General features: G+C 37.2%; 1 protein-coding gene across 3 annotated transcripts; it reads left to right on the forward strand.

Annotated features, from left to right (window-relative positions):
• Nucleotides 1–10,291: 10,291 nt before the first annotated feature.
• LOC125237196 lies at nucleotides 10,292–13,931 on the forward strand. 3 transcript variants are annotated; one of them, XM_048144189.1, is made up of 4 exons: nucleotides 10,292–10,811; nucleotides 11,365–11,635; nucleotides 13,142–13,232; nucleotides 13,540–13,608. In XM_048144189.1, exons 1-4 carry the CDS (start codon nucleotides 10,509–10,511, stop codon nucleotides 13,589–13,591), a joined length of 717 nt encoding a protein of 238 aa, XP_048000146.1. In that variant the 5' UTR covers nucleotides 10,292–10,508; the 3' UTR covers nucleotides 13,592–13,608. The 3 variants fall into 3 exon arrangements, with proteins under 3 accessions (XP_048000146.1, XP_048000147.1, XP_048000148.1); XM_048144190.1 differs by having other exon boundaries at nucleotides 10,292–10,790; XM_048144191.1 differs by lacking the exons at nucleotides 13,142–13,232; nucleotides 13,540–13,608 and adding an exon at nucleotides 13,725–13,931.
• Nucleotides 13,932–20,462: the final 6,531 nt, after the last annotated feature.

Below are 20,462 nucleotides of genomic sequence, written 5' to 3' on the forward strand. Positions count from 1 at the left end.
ATACCACACTATCCATTCGTCTCCTTCTTCGTTCCATCCCCAAGAAGACGGACTTGGCAAATTTTGGTGTGGCACCAACGCCTGACTCCAAACAAGAACGCCCTGAGTCCCATTTCTCAAAACTGAAAGTTACAAGTTACAAGCGGAAGTCTCTTTGCAACTTGTCATATTAGACATTGACAACCAGTTGAAAATTGTAACTTGTAGCTTCGAGAAATGGGCTCCTGGTACACTGTGCGCAGTATATGCTGATGCAAGGCAGCCTCTGAAGGAGGTATGTTCTCCAATTGTCGATCTTTTCTGGTACCTAAAGAGGTAGGTACTTCGACCACTCATTCACCGTTACGCAACGACTTGGTCTGAAACAATATGTGCATTATCATTTTAGAGTCTAAAACTATCAAATTACAACTTTTTGGTGGATCACGTAACCTTCAGTATTACCCACTTACGTTACGTATCATACAAAATTATTACAAACTTTAGTAGAATCTGATTTGCCTCTGATATTGCTCCATCTTGTAATAGTTTGACACCTTGGGAGGCCTGGCTAAGCTTCAAAGCCAAAAGAAAACGTTTCTAGATTAGACATAGTATGGGATAGGTACGATAAACGCAGCTTGAAACGATCAACAAGGGAGAAAGCTGGCCACCCAAGGCTTCAAACTATTACGAGATGGAGCAATATCATAGATAGGCTAATCAGATTCTACTAAAGTTTGTAATTATTTTGTATGATAGGTAAGTGTGTAATAGTGAAGGTGATCCACCAAAATGTTGTAATTTGATAGTTGCAGAATCTGTTTAAATAAAATGACAATGCACATATTGTTTCAGATCAAGGGTCCTTACGCAGCAGTGAATGAGTGCCGGAAGAACCTCTTTACTAGAAAAGATCGACACTTGGAGAACATACCTCCTTCCGAGGCTGCCTTACTTCATCATATACTGCCATTTGTCTAAGACTGGGGCTAAAGACATGCCAACCACACCCTTGCTGCCGACGCATTAGGACACCACGGACTCCACTGCCAGTCTAGTGCTGGCCGAATTTTGTGACACGCTGCACTTAACGATTTAATCCGCAAGGCTCTCCGCACAGCGAACATACCGACAACCCTCGAACCTGTCGGCTTGTCAGCAGCAGACGGAAAGCGGCCTGCTGGTTGCTCGCTTTTGCCTTGGTTTCTGGGACGACCCTTGGCGTGGGGCGTGACCTGTGTGGAAACCTTGGCTCCGTCCAACGTCTAACGTTCGGCCCAGAAACCAGGGACTGCTGCTGCAAAACGCCCAGTTTAAACGCGCAAATATGCATTTTTAAAAAACAACTACATATTTGCGGCAATTGCATTTGAAACATTTGGACCATGGTCATCAGACACCAAGCAGTTCGTGAAGGAAGTTTCCACCAAACTTGTCTGGGTGTTTGGTGACATACGCATAGGCTTTTACATCATATTTTTTATTTAAAGAAAAAGCAAACAGTTGACATTTTTGTTGACTTGAATTTGCAAATCATAGATGAATATTTTGTTTTTATTTATTTACCATTAAATTATAATTGTAGTACCAAAAATAAATTCTTTGTTATTAATTTACTCGAAAACTATATCAAACATGACCTAATAGCTAAACCGGGTCTAATAGAGTTTTTAAAATAGAGGTATTTTAAAATTACGCTCGCGGCGTCCCGACGCCGCGCGTATTAAAGTAATTTTTTTGTGGAACTTAACGTTTGTTAAGGTGGATAAAAGTTATATTTTTTATAATCTATATTAAATAGGCTTTCATGTCATATTTTTTATTTATAGAAAAAGCAAACAGTTTGTCATTTATGATGACTTGAATTTGTAAATCATGGATGAAAATTTTAATTTTTTTTTTTTAATTTTACTTACCATTAAATTATAATTTTAGTACCAAAAATGAATTCTACGTTATTGATTTACTCGAAAACGATATCAAACATGACCTAATAGCTAAACGGGGTCTAATAGAGTTTCTAAAATAAAGGCATTTTAAAATTACGCTCGCGGCGTCCCGACGCCGCGCGTCTTAAAGTAATTTTTTTGTGGAACTTAACGTTAGTAAAGGTGGATAAAAGTTATATTTTTTATAATCTATATTAAATAGGCTATCATGTCATATTTTTTATTTATAGAAAAAGCAAACAGTTTGTCATTTATGATGACCTGAATTTGTAAATCATGGATGAAAATTTCAAATTTTTTATTTTTTTTTATTTTATTTACCATTAAATTATAATTTTAGTACTAAAAACGAATTCTACGTTATTGATTTACTCGAAAACGATACCAAACATGACCTATTAACTAAACGGGGTAAGTTAGAATTTTTCAAACCAAGCCGGGTGAAGCGGTACTTTGACCCCCCCTCCCGGGCCCCAGGGGGGAGGCTCCCGAAGGCTCCCGATCTTAATCGGCTTATTTTGATATAAGGAACAACTGTGCCAAGTTTCATGCTTTGGTCAAAAAATTTAAGGTTGTGCAATAAACTCCCCAGCTATAAACGCATTTTTTGCGTTGTAGTTTCCTCGCTATAGTGAGGGGAAAAGTTTTGTGTTACACTCGGGTGCAAATGTATTTTACTTCTCGTGTGTTAAAAAACTCGCAAGTTCAGGTTCACATGGTTCGAAAACGGTCCACATGAGAGGGCATTGTTTGGGCTGGTGTCCCTCTCTCACGTGTGGCCAGTGTTAATGAGGTTACCATAGTGGTAGTATTTTTATCTGTATATTACCTGACTTTATAACTTCCTATATTATTTTTAGTGTTATATTCAAACTAGGGTTTCGATAAATTTTAAAGAATTGGCAAATAATTATAATGTAATTATTTTGATGCCAATAGGCAATAAATCAAAGATTTGTATAATTAAAAAATACCTTCAATTGGGTATTAGTAGATTTGGTAGTAACTTTGAAAATTGACTGGCATCCCCAATGTATGACAGTGATGACGTCACTGAATAATGTTGACATTGTCAGCAAGTGCTAGAGGGACACCGGCCCAAACAATGCCCTCTCATGTGGACACACTTTTTGACCTAACTGCTCATTCTGGCTTACTCGTAACTGTAATTCTGTGTGTACAGTCAACAACACAGCTGTGAATACAAAGTGCCAAAACTATGTACACTCACCTTAATGTACGGGGAATAAAGTTCTGTATACATAGTTTTGGGTTGTCTATTGTTTGCCCGACAGTCATTTAACATAATATTCATTTGCCCGAATCTAACTTGCCTGAATTTCATTTGCCCGAATGATTTGTTTACCATAAAAATCATATGACATACTCGTTGTTTATCCGAATATTACCTTCCATAATCATACAATGCCATACTATTTGTTAGTCATATTATTAAGTGCAATAATATGGTTTCATAGAATATTCAAACGCCATAAGCAATTATTGCCATATTAATTGTTGCCCATATTATTACCTAACCTAACCTACTTTCTGATAGCAGTTTCATTTTCCAGGGGTCACAGTTCTAACCTAACCTAACCTACTTTTCCAGCAGTTTCATTCTCCAGGGGGTCACAGTTCTAACCTAACCTAACCTACTTTCTGATAGCAGTTTCATTTTCCAGGGGGTCGCAGTTCTAACCTAACCTAACCTACTGTCTGATAGTATTTTCATTTTCCGGGGGGTCACAGTTCTAACCTAACCTAACCTATTTTCTGATAGCAGTTTCATTTTCCAGGGGGTCACAGTTCTAACCTAACCTAACCTACTTTCTGATAGCAGTTTCATTCTCTAGTCCTTCTAGTACCTATTATAGTAGTTTTCGATTCTGCCAAAGCACATTATGGAAATTGACTTTTCTGGACGCTAATTTGTATGACAAATGATGGTATGGAATGTGGTAATTACGGATTTCGATGATTCTGACAAATGACATTATGGAAACTGACTTTATGGGAAACAAAGTTTCTGGCACTAGATTAATATAGTAAACAATGATTATGGCATAAGATGTTATGAGAAACAATATTATGATTGTTGAATAGGATGGCAAATAAAATTATGGCAAATGAAATTCTGGCAAATGGGGGTATCCCATAGTTTCGGCACTTTGTATTCACAGCTGTGTTGTTGACTGTACTATTTTGACGACCCCGTTCTGCTTTAGAGCAAATGTATGTATAGAGGTACATAATTATTAAGTTATTGTTTCCAATGTTTCCACTCCGGTGCCGTAGCCGAATGGCATTTCTGCGACTCGAAACGAAAACGAAACGCCGCGAAAGGTAGTCTGGCTCTGTCGCGCCAATACGATAGAGATAGATATCTACGAGCGTTTCGTTTCGTGAGCGTTTGTGCCATTCGGCTACGTACCGGTGTAATCAACTCTCTATTTCATAAATACCTACATATATTTTTACCTAAGTTTTGATTTAATGGTCCCTCAAGAAATAAAAGGAAAGCTTCATACAAAAAAACCGGCCAAGAGCGTGTCGGTTCGTGTCAGTTTTCTCAAAAACTACTGAACCTATCAAGTTCAAAACAATTTTCCTAGAAAGTTTTTATAAAGTTCTACTTTTGTGATTTTTTTCATATTTTTTAAACATAATTAAGTATGGTTCAAAAGTTAGAGACGCACTTTTTTTTCCTTTAGGAGCGATTATTTCCGAAAATATTAATATCATCAAAAAACGATCTTAGTAAACCCTTATTAATTTTTAAATACCTATCCAACAATATATCACACGTTGGGGTTGGAATGAAAAAAATATCAGCCCCCACTTTACATGTAGGGGGGGTACCCTAATAAAAGATTTTTTTGCATTTTTATTTTTGCACTTTGTTGGCGTGATTGATATACATATTGGTACCAAATTTCAGCTTTCTAGTGCTTACGGTTACTGAGATTATCCGCGGACGGACGGTAGGACGGACGGACAGACAGACATGGCGAAACTATAAGGGTTACTACGGAACCCTAAAAACTACCTACTTGGGACATTTTTGGAAACCTAGTGGATCTTGCTCAGCATCATGGCCTACCAATTTTTATCAATATCGAAGACGTGATCCAAATACACAAACTTTTTGAGAATTGCTGATTGCTGAGGTATAAACGTAGCTTAGTTACTTTGCTCAGTGACCTAAAGTTGGATCTTTGTGTTCGATACTAGATTTCGTCATTCGCTCCTTTCCTGTGCAATCTGAGACTTCTGTGTGTTCTATCGCCTGTACAATGGGTTGTGTTCTGAGACTGTTTGACATGATGCCAACAGCCACTTTTCATCATCGCACCGCTCGCCATCGACAGGGCGCTCATCCACACACCTTGCAACCTAAATGGTCGCCCACCGTGCCGTTTCAGAGGAATTTCCTCCCACGAACGCCGAGGTATTCTCGATGAACTACAGTATGGGGTTCTTCAAAAAAGGAGTGTACAAGTTTCTAAAGGATCAGCAACGCGCATGTGACACCCCTTGAGTTGCAGGCGTCCATAGGTTACGGGGACCGCTTTCCATCAGGCGGGCCGTATACCTGTTTGCCACCGACGTGGTATGAAAAAAAAAAACTTAGTAGCCTACCTGTATTCAATAATCCCTAACAACAAAAATAATATCTAAAACTTACGTGTAATCGCTTAGTCCTAAGGTAAAGAAACTTTCAGGTTCAGTGGGTGTATGAAATGATGTTACCTTGCGTCTAGACGTACTATAAAGGTCGATTGGTAGGCGTGTACTTATGTACTCACACTACCTACTACCTAGGTTACAGAAGAATTAGTTGAACTTTTCGGCTTGTCCTGAAAAACTAAATAAAAGCTTGTAAAAAGCGAGAGAAAAAGTTCGCCGCACATGAAGAAAAATCCTACAATGAATATAAGAAAGTAGCTCTCTTTTTAGGGTTCCGTAGTCAACTAGGAACCTGTATAGTTTCGCCATGTCTGTCTGTCCGTCCGTCCGCGGATAATCTCAGTAACCGTTAGCACTAGAAAGCTGAAATTTGGTACCAATATGTATATCAATCACGCCGACAAAGTGGTAAAATAAAAAGTGAAAAAAAAAATGTTTTGTTAGGGTACCCTCCCTACATGTAAAGTGGGGACTGATTTTTTTTTTCATTCCAACCCCAACGTGTGATATATTGTTGGATAGGTATTTAAAAATGAATAAGGGTTTACTAAAATCGTTTTTTGATAATAGTAGTTTTTGAGAAAAATACGGAAAACTACGGAACCCTACACTGAGCGAGTGAGCGTGGCCCGACACGCTTTTGGCCGGTTTTTTTATTAAATTATTCTTATAAATTTTCAATAGCGATAGGATAGTATTTTTTAACTCCCGACGCAAAAACGACGGCGTTATATTAAGTTTGAAGTATCTGTCTGTCTGTCTGTCTGACTATCTAACTGTCTGACTGTCTGTTTGTCTGTCTGTGTGTGTGCCTGTCTGTAGCATCGTAGCTCCGGAACTAATGAACCGATTTAGCTTTTAGTTTTTTTGTTTGAAAGCTGAGTTAGTCGGGAGTGTTCTTAGCCATGTTTCATAAAAATCGGTCCACTATGTTGAGGTTTTTTTCAAAATTGTTATTTTGAGGTTAGCTTTTTTTTTTATGGGATAGGAGGCAAACGAGCAGACAGGTCGCCCGATGGTAAGCGATCACCGCCGCCCATGGACACCCGAAACACCAGCTTATTCATTTTCTTTCGTGATTGAAAAACAACGAATGAACGATCGAAGTGGTTAGCGGTAGAAAAATTTATGATACGAAGGGATTATAAATCCACGTGCTTGGGTTTTCAGCCAAGCAAAACAAAGGTTAAAATAAAGACTGCCAATTCAATGTAATTAAGTAATAATCGTCGCCTCTATGAGGAGCTGTCCAAGCGCCTCGTAGAGGCCTCTGGTGACCAGAGGGCTGGCCAATATTTCACTCAGCGCATCAGGCCCCGTAGCTAAATGGCAATTCCGGGACGCGAAACGAAAACGAAACGCCGCGAAAGGTAGTCTGGCTCTATCGTGCCAATACGCAAGAGCGATAGAGATAGATATCTACGAGGTACGAGCGTTTCGTTTCGTGAGCGTTAGAGGCTAGGGCTACGCACGCAGGCATTTCTATCCAGCGGGGCAATTACCTGCCAGCGAGGAGTTAAATATATTTTTTTTTATTTGTAAGTTTTTAGCATACGTGTTTATTGATAATAATGATATATCATTGCAACTTGAATATTGCTAACAAGAGTAAGTTAAATCGCGACAGGTTGCCGAAGCGATTTAATATTTGCAATATTCTTAAAACATTTTAAAAGTTAATTACGGTACCTACTACAAATTTCATAACTCCCTAGTCGTCCTAATCGTGCAAAAAGTGAATGTGAACGATTGTGTTGAAAAGTAAATTCCCGCTTTTTAGCTGCTGTGCAGTTCCATAATAGTTATTTGTTATACAAGGGGGCAAAGTTGTATTTTAACGCCGAGTGTGGAATTGAAAAACGAGCAAGTGAAAGGATTCTATAGTTGAACCACGAGCGAAGCGAGTGGTTCGAGAATAGAATCCTGAACTTGCGAGTTTTTTAACACGCGAGAAGTAAAATACATTTGCACCCGAGTGTAACACAAAACTTTTCCCCTCACTATAGCGAGGAAACTACAACGCAAAAAAATGCGTTTATCACTGCTTCCAGTAGTTCCACAGGTGGTAAATCATCATTATTACTAGATTCACCTACTTTTATCAATTTTGAAGCAGTTAATTTGACTTTATTCAAGGTCAAATTACTTTACCCACTAGTGGATAAAATGCGTTTTTACCCGCTGGTATTAAAGGACAAAACACGTGTTTCCGAGCTAGTGAGGGGAAAAAGTTATATACCTAACTATAATCTATTCTATAATCCACATCCACACCTCGGACACTGATGGCGATCTAATATATGAAAGAATCGCGTTCATATACGCACACAGTCTAAGCTCGAGTAGGCGAACGCGTACCATGCTTGTATGAGTGAGATATGACAGGTCGACTGGTCGCGTTCTTGATAGGCAGTAACTGTGAGGTAGCCGAGAGCGGGTGGGCGGCACTTTCAGCGGGGAGCGGGAGTGGCCATACTGTACGATGGTACTCTTTATTATATTGTGCTATAACAAAATCCTTTGACAGCCGTATATCAATTAATAAGTAGTCCTTATATTGTACGTATCTATGGCACCGCGCAATCAACTACACTAACAAAGAAAAGGCATGCTTTGTTCACCGCTGCTGCTGCAACTGATTGGAAAAGAATTTTCACAATCGCTTGTCTGACGCAGGGCATAGGTTTACACAATAGGGAAAACTTAGTAAAGCCTCCCCCACACATACTTAAAGCGTTTTCATAGCGTAGCGTTAGTATAGCGGTACGCCGGACGAACGCTGGCGTTCCGCTCACAATCCGCGCGCATTCCGCTCGCAATGCGCGCTCGTTAGTTCCCATTGGCGTCCGCTGGGCGCAACGCCAGCATTCGTCCGGCGCACCGCTATTATTGCGCTCCGCTAACGCCGTGGCTTGCGTGGGCGACGGTCGCGCGACGGCGATGCGACGCTTACGAAATCAAACCTTATCGATATGGAAGTGTATGAGACGCGACGGCGACGGTCGCGCGACCATCGCCCATTAACACTGACAATGAGGAGGCACACTCAAAGGTTATGATGACATATGGCGCCACCCTATTAGTCCATACGTGAGAGCGAGAAGATGATATGTTTTTTCTCTCTCTCACATATGAATGACAGTGACATGCCTAGACACTTGCACATCAGGCTACCTGGCGGGATAAAATGTCAGTGTGCCTCTGCCTCCTCATTCTGTGCCTATTTCTGGGTTGATAAGTAACTGCGTCAATATTTCCTTGCTGGACAGTCAATGAACGGCGAAGTGTCACTGTGTCGGGCGACAAATGTCACTGTTGTGAAGTAGGCCACAGGTATACACCCTGTTTTTATTGAATTCCGTTGATTTTAAGGGAAGATTATTTAGTTCAAATACAAACAATTTCTCTAAGAAACTAGCCACTTAACTCTTACGGTTATCGAATTATTAAAAGAAATGCTGAACAATTGTGTGGCATCCCTTACCACTTCCTAATGTTGTTTTCTTTTTTGGACATGTGCCGTCAAAAACTTGACAATGACTTTAATGTTATGATTAAGGTCCTCTCACACTAATTAATTCATTTATTATGTATGGAGACGCAAAAATTCAAATTTAACAAAAAGCGATATACAGATCCTCCTGATAATGAACCTAACTGTGTGTCGAATTTAACGGAAAACAAAAAAAAACACGTTTGTTTACCTATTTAAAACACAACCTTGTATCCTTTTTACAGCGTCATAAGTCATAAATCATAATATTTAGCTTATCCTTGCAGCATAAAAGCCTTTAATGCAACAACAACAGCCTAAAAGGCTTAAAAGCAAGCCAGGGCCGAAGATTGTAATAATATACTTATTTTGTAAGTATTGTGTGAAAGTGCTATTACAATTTTAGTAGGCGCATTATGTTATGCTTTTATCATAAAGTGTGGTAAGCGATCTCCGCCGCCCATGGACACCCGAAACACCAGATTTGGATTTGGATGTTTTTGAAGATTTTGCGGCTTTGATGTGTTTGCGCAAAGCACGTGTGCAAGCAGGCGGTGATCACTTATCATCAGGCGACCTGTGCTCGTTTGCCACCTGTCGCATAAGAAAAAGAACAGTTTCTCTTGTAGTGCGTTTCCATTTGACGTGTGTATTTGACTGTTTTTCACATTATCCGATCCGATGTCGGATGTCGGATCGATATACCATCGCACCATACATTGCAGGCGCCATCTTGGATTTTTTCCATTGAAATCCTTCCGACATCCGATATCGGATTGGATAATGTGAAAACGGGCTTAGGGACTAAGAGGTGTAGGATTCGTTACGCTAGTAATTTTTTTTATCTTTTCACCGTCTTAGTCTTTCCGTCTTAAATAAAGACGGCAAATTTTAAAAATGTAGGTTCGAAAGCTTTATCGTTCAATAGAAAATTTTAATTTCGCTCCTGTTTATTAGTGACAAGATTTGCTTGACCGTCTATAATTATACGTACCATTTACAAATTATTTTTCTTTGTATTTCGTTTCTGCATTACGAATGTGCATCACTTTCGCTTTGCATATAGAAGAAAGAGATGCAACTATTAACATTCTTCTTATTTGACCTCAATAAGAAACTACGATGTGGCCAAACTTTAACTACTAGCACTGGCAACACTGAAAAGTGAGTGTCAAAATGGAGTTGATGTGTACTTAGGTCAGCCTTATTACATTTTTGTTGAATTAATGGATTTTTCCTCTACTCCCATTAGCAATTTGTGTTGTAAACTATTGCTTACACTTCATTAGCAACGCTGATCACATTAAGCTCTTGAACTACGTAACATATCTCTATAAAACCGTGATGTTTTGATAGGGTCGTACGATCAAGATTTATTAAAGTTTTTAGTAAAAATGTCAGCGGCCAGCGTTATAGAAAGTGGTGAAGATCTGGAGAATGTGCCACTGGTTCGTATGGAAGATGTGCAGCCTTCGAGAGAAAGGAATTGCGAGGAGGAAGTACTTGAAACGTGTGTTGTTGATAACATTGAGTACGATTGTGTTGTGAACGAAGATGAGGACTCGAACATTGGGAGTATGGTGTCCATACAGTCTGAAGAAGTGGTAGGAGATGACAGTGATACAGCGGAGATGATTGTTCCAGAAGTTCTTGAACCGTTGGATGAAATTCCGATAGTAAGAGATGTGGCACAAAATGTAATTAGTTGTTTTGCTTATGATTTTATTTTGCGAGTGTTTTTATTTTTTAAATTACAGTTGGGACATAGGTCTTACACACTTTAATCCATTCCAGAAACAATTCATTTGTTCTTTAGTTCAAATATATATAACTACCTACTGGTGGGCAGGGCACAAATTAATATTTGTTAAAAGTTAAAAGTTTGTCAATGCAAGATTAAGGGTGATTTTTTGCGCAACTACTTCTTCTAGTTCTAACTTAAAACCTTGAACATTTTCATTTCCGAATAATATTTTTGTGTAACTAGATAAATGTGAGTGTGCACAGGAAAACATCCCACTTTGTTGATTGCTATAAAGTCCCTTTGTCAGTTTATTCATATAAGATACAAGCAAATCTCGTCAAATTGGGACGTTTTACTAAACACACTCACAAATATTATATAACACTAGTCCTTTGATATATTTTTCCATAAGTACACAGTTAAAATAGCCTTTTTTTTATTAAAATGACCTGAGATAGAAGTTAATAATATGTGATCTCACAAATGTATAATCTTATTCTTTTCAGGATATACCCGAGCAAAAGCACACAGACTTAAAGCCCCCGGAAAGCTGGCCGACTCTCGAGATCCTCCCCGGAGGTGTCATAAAGAATGCCGACAAATGCGAAGATGACCTCCCATACGCCGAGGGCCCAGAGAAAGTTGAGAAAGGCGAGATGATGTACGCTTGTGCGAAATGCTCCGAGAGTTTCAAGTACCTGTTCTGTCTGGTGAAACACGTGAAATGGCATGAGGATGAGAAGAAGAAAGAAAAGGGACTGGATATGACCAAACTTAGTAAGTGATTTTGAAAGTTAATTATTTTCATAGAAAATATTTTAAATTAAACAAATAAGTTATTTTCGCTGAATTTCAATACTTATACATTGAGCGAGGAAGCTGCCAGTTCTTTTCCTATAAAAAATAAAAACAGAAAATATTTTAATTTATATTTTTAGTAGTCACACTATTATTATTAAACTTTAAACTGAAAGCCTCCAAGAGTCCAAAGCTGGATTTGAGCCAGTGTTCTCCGCTGGGCCACTTAGTCACGGTTAAATGTATGTAATGTCATAAGGCATTCCATATTTCAAACCTTTAGGGCCAGTTGCACCAACCACATTTGACAGACACATCATTGTCACTCAGCAGATTTCTATGGAACTTCTCATACAATAAAATTTAACGAACGCTTTAACGGTGCCAGCCGGTTTGGTGCAACCGGCCCTTAATCCTAATTAATGTTGTTGTGCCAATCTACCTTCTGATGGTGCCTGCACAATGCATTAGAATCTCTTGAGTCACTTACAATAATAAGATAAATTTTAAAAAAATCCTATTGTAATAACAGTACTTATTACAGTCATGTTATTGTGACTAGGATCAATCGCCGATCAGTACTTACATAATAATAAAAAATCTTAAGCTATCTTTAACATACTTTTAGGCAATTTTTGTCTCCTGGGTGACAGTAAAAACGTCTACATTTTACGAATAAATGGTTATTTTTTTTATTTTGAATATAACCTTTAGTGACCATATTGTGGTGTACAAAAAAAGGATAACTTAAAACAGGTAAGTAAACATTTAAAAATTATAATATTTTCATTACACTCCTACTTTTATAGATCCACCAAAATGTAGCTGCCAATATGTTTGTGTAAAAAAATACAATTTCAAAAGTAGCAAAATTGTAGTGTGGTCCCGTTTTCTCACACACGTTGCCACAATTAAATCTCTACTCTTTTTGCCGAGAAATATGACACCCAATATACTACTGGCATTCAATATTGATTCGAACAAAGATAACATTATTTGACACTAAAAAAGGCGCGAAATTCAAACTGTCTATGAGACTATAAACATTCGGGCCCACATGCTTAATTTGTCGCTTTTTCTAGTGCCGAAAACGGCCCGACATACTATATAAAATAAATCAGTAGCTTCACTGTAGTGGCCACCACAATATGGTCAGCTAAAATATAATTTTTGGTTGATCTATAATCTATATTATTATAATTGGGTGAATCTACTTTTTTTGTCAGCCGTTGCCATGGTTACATAATTGGTCTCCTGGGTCACTCTTTAATTCCTGATTTCATGGCATTAAATTAAACAAACATTGTAATTGTAAAACAAACATTGACTATACATAGTACAAAGTACTTAAAGTAGTACAAAACTACTTTCTTGCTAACCATGTCACCATTGTCTCCTGGCTGACGGGACAAACAGGCTTATAAAAAGTAATTATGATTCACCCAAGTGTTAAGTTCCGAAAATAACGGCATTTTTTTGTTTTAGCTGAATATGAAAAGGAATTTATTAGTATTAAGAGGGCGCGACAGGAACTCGACAAGGAGCACAAAAGGAAAAAAGTTGAAGTTTTCGGAAGGTTAGTGTTTTTTTTTTATTGAAAAATAAAATTTTGAAAAACATTTCTTAAACTAGGGAATATCTGCTTAAATATTAAGCGGCAATTACACTGTTGCCTGGCAACCTCGTACTTTCCATCGGGTGACCCGCATTAAATGAACTATGAGTGTAATCTTCGCACTTTCGAGGCATTTAGTATGTTTTGAAACAAACATTTCTGTATTTTTTGTTAATTTCAAACATTGTCCACCAAAGGTTGAGAAGTATTATGTTATAACTATAATACTTCTTTAAAACTTAAAATTGATTATTTTTCTTTGTTACAGGATTGCAGAAGCCATGGGGAAAATAGAGAGTTTTGATGAACTTTTTAAATAATAAATGTTTTTTCAACATTAACTTCTTTCACTTCCAACTTCCATTCCTTGTCTTAATTATATAAATTACCTCTTATATCTTAAAGAGAATATAAACTATACTATATACTAAAAACGTTTTTTTTTATTTGCAGCAAACCGTAAGAAATGCATCGTTTTGCATTCAGGCAAAAAGAAGATGGGCAGAGGGAAAGCAAAGAAAACAAAGAGGTCATAGTATATCGTTTCAGTATTAACTAAGATATGCTAAAGCGACATTATTTGTGAGCGTGTATGGGAAAACGTCCCTCTTTGCCGATTGCTATAAGGCCGCTTTTAGTAGAGTAAATTAGTGGCTGATTTTTTTTTTTTTTTTTTTTTTCAATTTATTTGGGACAACAAACAGTAACACACAAGGCTCTAATAGAGAATTACAGTGTTAACAATAGTAAGGTGTGAGACCAACAACATTGTCCACCGATTACTAGATTTAACTTAAATCTACAGTATACAGCGCAAGGTAACAATGATATTGAATTGAATTAAAGATACTTAACAATTGAAATAGTACAAAGGTTTGTGAATACAGTAACGCACTAACACAATTTTATTAACAAATATAGGTACGTAACACGTAAAAGGTAGATAACAAATTACAAAACAAACGACTGCATTATCAACAATTTTGAGGACATGTAAGAATGGTAGTAAGTACATAATAGTATGATCTACTGGAGTGACTTTCAATTTTGTTTATTATTGAGTAATTTAATTAAGTTGTTTTTATATACATTGTCTGACATCATGAAAATGTCAATTTCATTGAAATGTAAGTTATATGATTTGACCATCCTGTAAAGGGGATCACGCTCCCCGGCGCGGGTTCGACAGCGCGAATCTGCGAACAGTTGGTGCATGCGAGCAGCGCGCTGTCGTGCCCGCGTCGGCACGCGGTAGCTGAGAGCCCCACTCAGGCTGGGACAGTCGAATTTACTATGACAAAGGTTTTATAGGACCATTGCGTCTAGAAGGAGGCGACGGTTTTGTAGGTTGAGTAATTTGTACGTATCGAGAAGCTGCTGGTAGCTTAGACGAGAACGGTAACAACGGTAATGCATGGCACGCAAGAATTTCTTTTGAACAATCTCTATTGAGTTTTTGTACTTATCATAGAAAGGGTTCCATATCGACACAGCATATTCTAGTTGAGACCTAACCAAAGACTTATATAAATGTAGGTAGGTTGATGGTTGCTTAAAATCCATTCCAAGACGCATGATAAATCCGTACATTTTGAATGCTTTACCTATGATATAGTTGATATGAGAATCTAGATGAAGCTTTGAGTCCAGGTGGATACCAAGATCTTTTATTACCGAAACATTTTCGAGAGTCGATCCGCTAAGGGTATAGGAAGTGGGAAATTGGTTAAGTTTCTTGGTAACAGTAATTAGTTTGCATTTAGGTAAGCTAAAAGAAAGTTTATTTATATGACAGTAATCACTGAGACGGTTTAAATCACTTTGAAATTTTAAGCGGTCTTCTTCGTTTTCGACAGTGTGGTAAATTTTAAGATCATCAGCGTAAAGTAAAAAGTTGCAAAATTTAAAGCAGCTGTCTATGTCGTTAATAAATAAAATGAATAACAAGGGTCCTAATATAGAGCCTTGTGGAACTCCAAAGGTTACATTGACACATCTCGACTCATATCCGTTGACTGCCACTTTTTGTGTACGGTTAGTAATGTAGGATCTAAACCATCTCCACAAATTCCCTCGTATTCCGTTGAAATATATTTTTTCCAATAGGATTTTGTGATCCACTCTATCAAAAGCCTTACAGAAGAATTTGTATGGACGTCCTTGCAAAATGTTCGCAAAGGAAGCCACTTGGCACAGTTGTTCCTTGGGTCATTCTGAGTCATTAAAGACCGGGCGACAACACGAAAAAACGACACCAAACTCGATCTGGTAACTTTCTGGGGGAAGATATTATGGAGCCCAGAATGTAGTGCGGAAGATGTACCTTTACCCCCCTCCCCCTCATACCTGTCGGGGGGTATCTCGTGTCACCCGGTCTTAAATGACTCAGAATGACCCAAGGAACAACTGTGCCAAATGGCTTCCTTTGCGAACATTTTGCAAGGTCACTGCCACTAATGACCCTACTATTTGTCAGTCTATTCATATAAAGATACAAGTAAACCTCACCTTGATGGTAACCGACAAAGTGGGAGGTTTTACTAAACACACTCACATTTTAACTTCTTCGGGAAGTAATACTGTTGCCATTAGATATATCAGACCGGCCATCATCATCCTCCTGGGATGCGCTTTGACTGCTAATCCCAAGATTTGTCGTAAACACTGGTTTTACGAAAGCGACTGCCATCTGACCTTCCAACCCGAAGGGTAACTCGGCCTTATTTTCCTTCACCGAAAAGCGACTGGCAAATATCAGACCGGTCATGTGCTCACAAATATCTGAACACGCCTCTATTAGGTTTAGAATGAAATAAAATGTCGAAAATTACTGCCTTAAGCATGAACTCACAGCTTCTGGATCGATAATCCAGCGCTCTACCATATGAGCCACTAACGCTTTTAAAGCTAGAGCTAGAGTGCATGTTTAGGTATTTTTGAGTACCTCCCTCGGCCGCTCATATTTCTGATGGCAATGGTGACGGTAATACTGGCCCATCGCATAGCAGCTATTGGATAACTCATTAAACTGTCAACTATATTAGAACTTCAAATGTGAACTGGTTTTCAATGGCTGCATAATTTTCGGTTCGTGTGTTGCAAGATTCTGACACGTACCTCTATAGCATGAAATGATGGTCCCTGTGGTTCATTTTTATATAAAGTAATATTTTTGAGCCTAACCAAAACAGATTGGAAGGGATTATATGGACCATCCTTCACCGCGGGTACGGTATACATAGTAAGTTATAGGAACCATTGATAAAAAAAGCATTGCTAAAGACACTTAAACTATAATGATATAAGAAAATATAAGAAAAACAAAATGCTTATTCACTGTTTTTTTGCTGATGGATAAGGTAATTTGTAATAAAATGTTTCATTTTCAATTAAAACACTACCTACCTACTGTCGTCGCTTGTGAATAAGGCGCTAAATAATTCCATAATAGCTTCAATGTGGAATCGATCTTATCGACAACTGGCAATGTAGTTAACTTTTGATTGAAAACGTCTCAAATAAGATAAGTATTTATTTTATGGCTGTCTCCTGGGTCACAGAAAAGTAATGAAATGACGGCGTTATGAACTTATGACTTATGAAGAAAACCTATTATTTAAAGATGTATGTATGAGAGGAAATACTTATGAAATTAACGATACAATCTGTTGCTTCCATGTGACTACCTCATCAGACCATTTAACTCAAAATTAGATTTGTTGTTGCATAAGAATCATAAGTAATAATACTAATATGGGAGAGAGTCAGCAAAATGTAACTCTTAACCAATATAATAATAATGAAATAAGGTTTTTTTTTTCGCCAATTTGAAATGGTTCTACAGACAGGATTTTTTAGTGCTCATCACCAAAAATGTTACAGATGAAACAAATGTAACTCTTAGACGGATAGATAGGTACATTAACTATTCAATTTATTTCAAATCCCAGGATTTAAGTGTTTTTGTTCGCAATCTGAAAGCACAAGGCAGTAATACGTTTTACCCCCACATAACTAATACAACTCAATAAAAAGTTATTTGTTATACAAGAGTGCAAAGTTGTATTTTAACGCCGAGTGTGGAAACTGGAAAGCGAGTGGTTCGAGAATAGAATCCTGGGCTTGCGGGTTTTTCAACACACGAGAAGTAAAATACATTTGCACTCGAGTGTAACACAAAACTTTTCCCCTCACTATAGCGAGGAAAGTACGACGCAAAAAACGCGTTTATCACTGCTTCCAGTAGTTTCACAGGTGGTAAATCATCTTTATTACTAGATTCACCTACTTTTATCAATTTTAAAGCAGAAAATTTGCCTCTATTCAAGGTCAAATTACTTTGTCCACTAGTGGATAAAATGCGTTTTTACCCGCTGGTATTAAAGGACAAAACACGTGTTTCCGAGCTAGTGAGGGGAAAAAAATATTACCTATTTTTTTTCCACTGAGTTACGTTTTCTCATATAACTTTTAAGGTTGTAACTCAGTGGAAAATAAAAAATTATGAATGTATTACGTCATATTTTAACGAATGAGCGTTTGATTCTTGACTATTCTCCAAAAACAATTTGGGAGTCTACTGACACTGCTTGAAGTGCACTTTGAGCCCATAAATATATTTAGAATAATAATAATATTCGTATTTAGTTAGTCTTGTGTTTAAACCAAAATGAGTTGTTTTGTTTACAATAGATTTATGTCTGTTTGTATTTGATTATGTTAAGTGTTTCTGTTCTGTGAGAATGATTTAGCTTTAGAAATATAGATAGATGTTTTATTCGGTATTCTTAGTTTACATGTCCTATGAGCTATGAGAAATATACCCCCTTATTCATAAACGTTCACTAAGGCCCACTTGCACCAACTACTTAACTCAAGGTTAGTGGGCTGTCATCTGTCAAATTCCATATAAAATTGTGGGTTAACCCTCGTGTTGGTACAGTGTCATATGTGTCATGTAATATGTTTTGTTTTTGTCTGTGTCGTCCATAACATTGTGTTTTATTTTTCGTTCTAGGTTCCCGACCTATCCTTCCAAAAATTAAATCAAAATCACCGAACACTCTCGTTAAAAAAAAAAAAAAAAAGTCAAAAGTCACCACGACATTGGCAGAATCCACCTGGCTCAAAATAGCAAGGAGTAAAAGCCATGATAGGAAAAAAAAAAAAAAAAAAACCCTCGTGTTTACCCTCCATTTTCGTTAGTGCAAGTGGCCCTGAAGTAATCAAGCCGATAAAGTTCGTTTGTCCCTTTCTATCACACCATGATATCATATACATATATGTCGGAAAGGGACAAACTTTATCGGCTTGATAACTTTAGGGGACGTTTATGAATAAGGGGGGCAGTATTTTTTGCAACTATAAACTAGGTATTTTACTTAACAACTTCCACTATAATAAAATAGGTAGATCAACTTTTTCTTGTACAGTCGCCGACAAATATATCTGAGAGGCCAAGGCGCTCATAAATAGATGAACATTTATTGTGCTTTAGAGAATGTGTTCAGTTATTTTTGAGCACTTCGGCAGTTCCGATACGATAGGTATATATGATGACAACTGTAGGTATCGTAGAGGAATAAGTAAGGAAGGAATTGTAAGTCAGTACATCAGTAAATGCGAGTTATTTGTAGTGACATCTAACGTCAATCACGCGTCAAATGGCGTAATTTATCAGTACTACTACTTGTCAATAGAGGTCGCGACGAACGAAAAGTCTAATGCTCAACAATTTTTGGGTAATATTACAATAATATCAATCAGTATTCTGTTTTCAATTCCTTATGCAATATAAGTTGTAAACTGTTTTATTATAATTATTATAAGCAGTGATCGGGGATTTGGATGCCACACGGGGTGAATGACCTCAAACATTATGCTAGTATGGATATTTACCTACCTTTATATTATTATGAATTTATTACTATACGCGTCAATATTTTAAATAACAAATGCGACATCAAGTCATCATTGTTATTACTGCTGAATTTGTTTTTCTTGGTCAGTTCAGTATAGGCCTGGATCACGTACAACAAAATATGTGATTTATAAATTAAAGTGAAAATTCACTTTATTATCTATAAATAATTTAGTGCAAAATTTTCACATCTTAGTGATAAAGAAAGTTTGACTTTTTTTTATATTATACTTAAATAATACCTACATTTCTAATCATTACTATTTACCTAACCAACACTTGCTTATTCAATATCGTTTATGTTATAAATATATTACCTACACGGGAATTGCGTTTATTTTTCGACCAGTTACTTGTAACCTCATTGTTTATGAGCTACGATAGTTGCTTACCATTAGGTGCTCCGTCTGATCATTTGTCTACTATGACATAAGAAAAATTTTCACGGGCCGGACGGCATATCCATATCACTGTTTCTACTTGACATCCCGCAGTGTGGCATCCAAATCCCCGATCATTGATTATAAGTCTTAAACTGTTTTAATATTAAAATTTTTGGCAGATGTGACATTGTTGACACCTAGTGTCTAGTAGTGGTACTGTTAATTTACGCTATTTGACGCTAGATGTCACTACGAATAACTCGCATTCACTGATGTATGGAGTTTCAACTCTTTCCTTACTTATTCCTCTATGGTAGGTATATAGGTACTAGGTCTTTAGTATGATTGTGGAGTCTTCTGGGTTACTCTTAAATCTACACTCCAATGGTAGTTTGAAGCCCTTTACTCTGGATCCATCGACTAAGTTTATTAATAGAACGACTTTATCAAAAACAGTCTATTTTCTCCTGGGTGACTGGACAAAATAAGTACAACGACAAGAAAAAGTTGATTGCCATGCAAAGGCAGTTAAACTGACATCCTTCCCACGTACTAAGATACATACAAACTAGATTTTTTTTTATATAATAACTCTGTATAAAATGAATAAATTTTTGTCACAGCAGATTATTTTAACAATCTGTTTAGCTACCTAAGGTTTATGTTAAAATAAAATTGTATGTACAGTCAGTAACAAATATCAACACGAGACAAATCAAAGTCTTTAGGTTACTTCATAACCGAAGATTTTCATAAATTACAGTAGCGTAGGTAGATATTTGTTGCCGACTGTACTTTGTCGTGTATAGTGCAATAGGTTTTGTTTGTGTTTGACTTTATGAATAGTTATGTTATGAATATTAATAAGAATATTATGATTATGTTGTG

This window comes from Leguminivora glycinivorella, chromosome 20, assembly GCF_023078275.1.
Source record: "Leguminivora glycinivorella isolate SPB_JAAS2020 chromosome 20, LegGlyc_1.1, whole genome shotgun sequence".
Taxonomy (NCBI): Eukaryota; Metazoa; Arthropoda; class Insecta; order Lepidoptera; family Tortricidae; genus Leguminivora; species Leguminivora glycinivorella.

Bases quoted from the DNA above. Each gene is read 5' to 3' on its own strand.
- LOC125237196 (XM_048144189.1), top strand. From the start codon at position 10,509: ATGTCAGCGGCCAGCGTTATAGAAAGTGGTGAAGATCTGGAGAATGTG. The intron at 10,812-11,364 runs GTAATTAGTTGT...TATTCTTTTCAG, and splicing joins TAAGAGATGTGGCACAAAAT to GATATACCCGAGCAAAAGCA. The intron at 11,636-13,141 runs GTAAGTGATTTT...TTTTTGTTTTAG, and splicing joins ACTGGATATGACCAAACTTA to CTGAATATGAAAAGGAATTT.